Raw genomic sequence first — 3,802 nt, forward strand, 5'->3', positions numbered from 1 at the left:
TTCCAGTGATTGTCCTCACGATGTCTCCTCACAAAATCCATAGTCGGCTATTTGACCACAGAAGCCACCACTATAATAGCACCAGTCAAGAGTGAATGGCAGAGTAGACTTGATCTGGAGGATCCCAGAACCAGAGACAAGAGGATTTTGCTCTTGCAGGCTGCTCTTGTGACTTGGGGTCCTCAATGTCATCCAATATTTTAAAATAAATTGTGTTTGCTGCTAGTGTGATACTTTGCAAGCTCTGCCCTCTAATGGTATTAGCAGAACTACAGCTCAGACTTCAAGTTTTTAAGAAGGAACTGCAGATGCTGGAAAATCGAAGGTAGACAAAATTGCTGGAGAAACTCAGCGGGTGCAGCAGCATCTATGGAGCGAAGGAAATAGGCAACCCTTGGGTTTGGCCCGAAACATTGCATATTTCCTTCGCTCCATAGATGCTGCTACACCCGCTGAGTTTCTCCAGCATTTTGTCTAGCTCAGACTTCAAGATGTTTTCTCAAAAGGAGCAACTTATTGTGCTGCTCAAATGTCACTCAGTCTCAGCGCTCAGTTACATGAACCTGTGAGGCAACCTTTTCACTCAGTAGGTGGTGGATATATAGAACAAGCTGCCAGAGGAGGTAGTTGAGGCAGGAACCATAACAACATTCAGAAGACAGTTGGAGGTGCATGGATAGAGAAGGCTTAGAAGGATATGGGCACAATGGGGCTAGCTTAGTCAACATGCCTCTTGGTCAACATGGATGAGTTGGGCCGACAATTAACAATAGACAATAGACAATAGGTGCAGGAGTAGGCCATTCGGCCCTGCGAGCCAGCACCCCCATTCAATGCGATCATGGCTGATCATCCCCAATCAGTACCCCGTTCCTGTCTTCTCCCCATATCCCCTGACTCCGCTATCTTTAAGAGCCCTATCTAGCTTCCTCTTGAAAGCATCCAGAGAACTGGCCTCCACCGCCCTCTGAGGCAGAGAATTCCACAGACTCACAACTCTCTGTGAGAAAAAGCGTTTCCCATTGTCTCCGTTCTAAATGGCTTACTCCTCATTCTTAAACTGTGGCCCCTGGTTCTGGACTCCCCCAACACTGGGAACATGTTTCCTGCCTTTAGCTTATCCAAGCCCTTAACAATCTTATATGCTTCAATGAGATATCCCCTCATCCTTCTAACATGCACTTCTTTGGAATGTCGGAGAAAGCAAAGCACCTGGAAAAAAACCCACGCGTTCACAGGGAGAACGTACAAACTCCGTACAGACAGCACCCATAGTTAGGATTGAACCCGGGCCTCTGGCGCTGTCAAGCAGCAAATCTACCGCTGCACCACGGTGCTACCCTAAGGGCTTCTTTATATATATTTTTTTACAGTCCTAAGATATCCTAAACTAATCCAAAGTCCAGTCCTAGTTGCCCAATTACAGGAAGGTTGATTGGAGAGTCTAGAACAGGTTAGAACCAAATTTCCTTTATCATCTATGACTATTTTTTGCATATCTTTCATTAATTTGTTCTATATCTCTTCATATTGCCGTCTGTATCTCTCGTTTCCCCATCCCCGGACTCTCAGTCTGAAGACTGAATGAATGAATAAGTTGTTTAAGAAGGAACTGCAGATGCTGGAAAATCGAAGGTAGACAAAAGAAGAAGGGTTTCGGCCCGAAACGTAGCCTATTTCCTTCGCTCCTTCGATGCAGCTGCACCCGCTGAGTTTCTCCAGCACTTTTGTCTACCTTTGAATGAATAACTTTGTTGGCCAAGTATTCACATACAAGGAATTTGGCTTGGTGCTCCGCCCGCAAGTGACAACTACATACAATGACTGTTAGGAATGACACATAAAACATTAAACATTAATAATAAAATATTATTGAAGAAGTGTCTGGACACGAAACGTCTTATATATTCCTTTTCTTCACAGATGCTGCCTGGCCTGCTGAGATACTCCAGCATTGTGTGTGTCCATCTGCAGAGATGGGAGTCTGTGTCCAGGAGTGCGCACCGATAGAGACTACAACACCCACAATGCCCCGCGGCCCGGCGACAGTGACGGCATCGGAAAGCGACGCGGCCTAGGGAGGATGGAGCCGCCGTCGGCCTCGCTCTTTCCTGCCTTCACCGGCACCGCAGCGACCAGCGCCGGCTCCGCCGCAGGTAAACACCGAGCATTGCAGGCCTTGGGCCGGCCTCTGCCCCACACGGGAGCTCCGGGTCTCACCTTTCCCCTCTCCCCCTCTCTCTCTTCCCCCCTCTCTCTTCCCCCCTATTTCTCTCCCCTCTCTCTCTCCCCTTATTTCTCTATCCCCTCTCTCTTTTCCCCTCTCTCTTTCCCCTTATTTCTCTCTCCCCTTATTTCTCTCCCACTCTCTCTTTTCCCCTCTCTCTTTCCCCCTCTCTCTCCCCTTATTTCTCCCCCCCCTCTCTCTCTTTCCCCCTCTCTCTCCCCCCCTCTCTCCCCTCTCTCTTTCCCCCTCTCTCTCTCCCCTTATTTCTCTCCCCCTCTCTCTCCCCCCCTCTCTCTCCCCCCCTCTCTCTCCCCCCCTCTCTCTCCCCCCTCTCTCTCTCCCCTTATTTCTCTCTCTCTCCCCCTCTCTCTCTTTCCCCCTTTCTCTCTCCCCTTATTTATCTCCCCCTCTCTCTCTTTCCCCCTCTCTCTCCCCTTATTTCTCTCCCCCTCTCTCTTTCCCCCTCTCTCTTTCCCCCTCTCTCTTTTCCCCCTCTCTCTTTCCCCCTCTCTCTCTCCCCTTATTTATCTCCCCCCTCTCTCTCTTCCCCTCTCTCTTTCCCTCTCTCTCTCCCCTTATTTCTCTCCCCCTCTCTCTCTTTCCCCCTCTCTCTTTCCCCCTCTCTCTCTTTCTCTCCCCCCTCTCTCTCTCCCCTCTCTCTTTCCCCCTCTCTCTCTCTCCCATTAGTTCTCTCCCCCTCTCTCTCTCCCCCTCTCTCTCTCCCCTTATTTCTCTCCCCCCTCTCTCTCTCTCCCCCTCTCTCTCTCCCACTTATTTCTCTCCCCTTATTTCTCTCCCCCCCTCTCTCTTCCCCCCTCTCTTTCCCCTCTCTCCCCCCCCCTCTCTCTTCCCCGCCCCCCCTCTCTCTCCCCCCTGCTCAGTGTCAGCAAACATTGAATGGGGTTACATGAGCATTCAGTGCTGTCCAATGTCAGAGTTTGCGGTAAACACAGCCGACTGAGTAAGTGGAGGTGTGGACTCGGTGAGCCGAAGGGCCTGTGTCCATGCTGTAGCTCTAGATTACACCAAGGTACATGTGACAATAAAGTACCATTGAGGAACAACATTAATTGCTGGGGTAACTCAGCAGGACAGGCAGCATCTCTGGAGAACATAGATGGGTGACATTTCAGGACCCTATCATCAGTCTGAAGAAAGGTCTCGACTCAAAACGTCACCTAATGATTCAATGATACTTTATTGATCATTGAATCGTTAGGTGATGTTTCAATTACCTCTCCATGTTCTCCAGAGATGCTACCTGACTTGTAGAGTTACCCCAGCACTTTATGTCTGTATCTGTGTATATGCGTGTTTGCCTGACCTGCTGAGTTAATGCAGAACTTTGTCATAGAGTCACAGTGTGGAAACAGGTCCTTTGGCCCAACTTGCCCACAACGGCCAACATGTCCCAGCTACATTAGTCGTACCTGCCTGTGTTCTCCACACATCCCTATAAACCTGTCCCATCCATGTACCTGTCTAATTGTTTCATAAACGTTGCGATAGTCCCTGTCTCAACTACCTCCTCTGGCAGCTGACTCCATACACCCACCACCCTTTGTGTGGAAAAAG

The 3,802-nt window shown here is 49.5% G+C and overlaps 1 protein-coding gene across 1 annotated transcript in view; it reads left to right on the forward strand.

Annotated features, from left to right (window-relative positions):
- The first annotated feature begins 2,034 nt into the window (after positions 1-2,034).
- The window catches only part of nrde2 (NRDE-2, necessary for RNA interference, domain containing), a 51,448-nt gene continuing 49,680 nt past the window's right edge, over positions 2,035-3,802 (forward strand). Inside the window, exon 1 of the mRNA XM_033027547.1 lies at positions 2,035-2,156. Within this exon, the coding sequence (XP_032883438.1) occupies positions 2,084-2,156 (73 nt within the window). The 5' untranslated portion in view covers positions 2,035-2,083. The remainder of the gene's footprint in view (positions 2,157-3,802) is intronic.

Source organism: Amblyraja radiata, chromosome 9 (genome assembly GCF_010909765.2).
Source record: "Amblyraja radiata isolate CabotCenter1 chromosome 9, sAmbRad1.1.pri, whole genome shotgun sequence".
NCBI classification, from domain to species: domain Eukaryota; kingdom Metazoa; phylum Chordata; class Chondrichthyes; order Rajiformes; family Rajidae; genus Amblyraja; species Amblyraja radiata.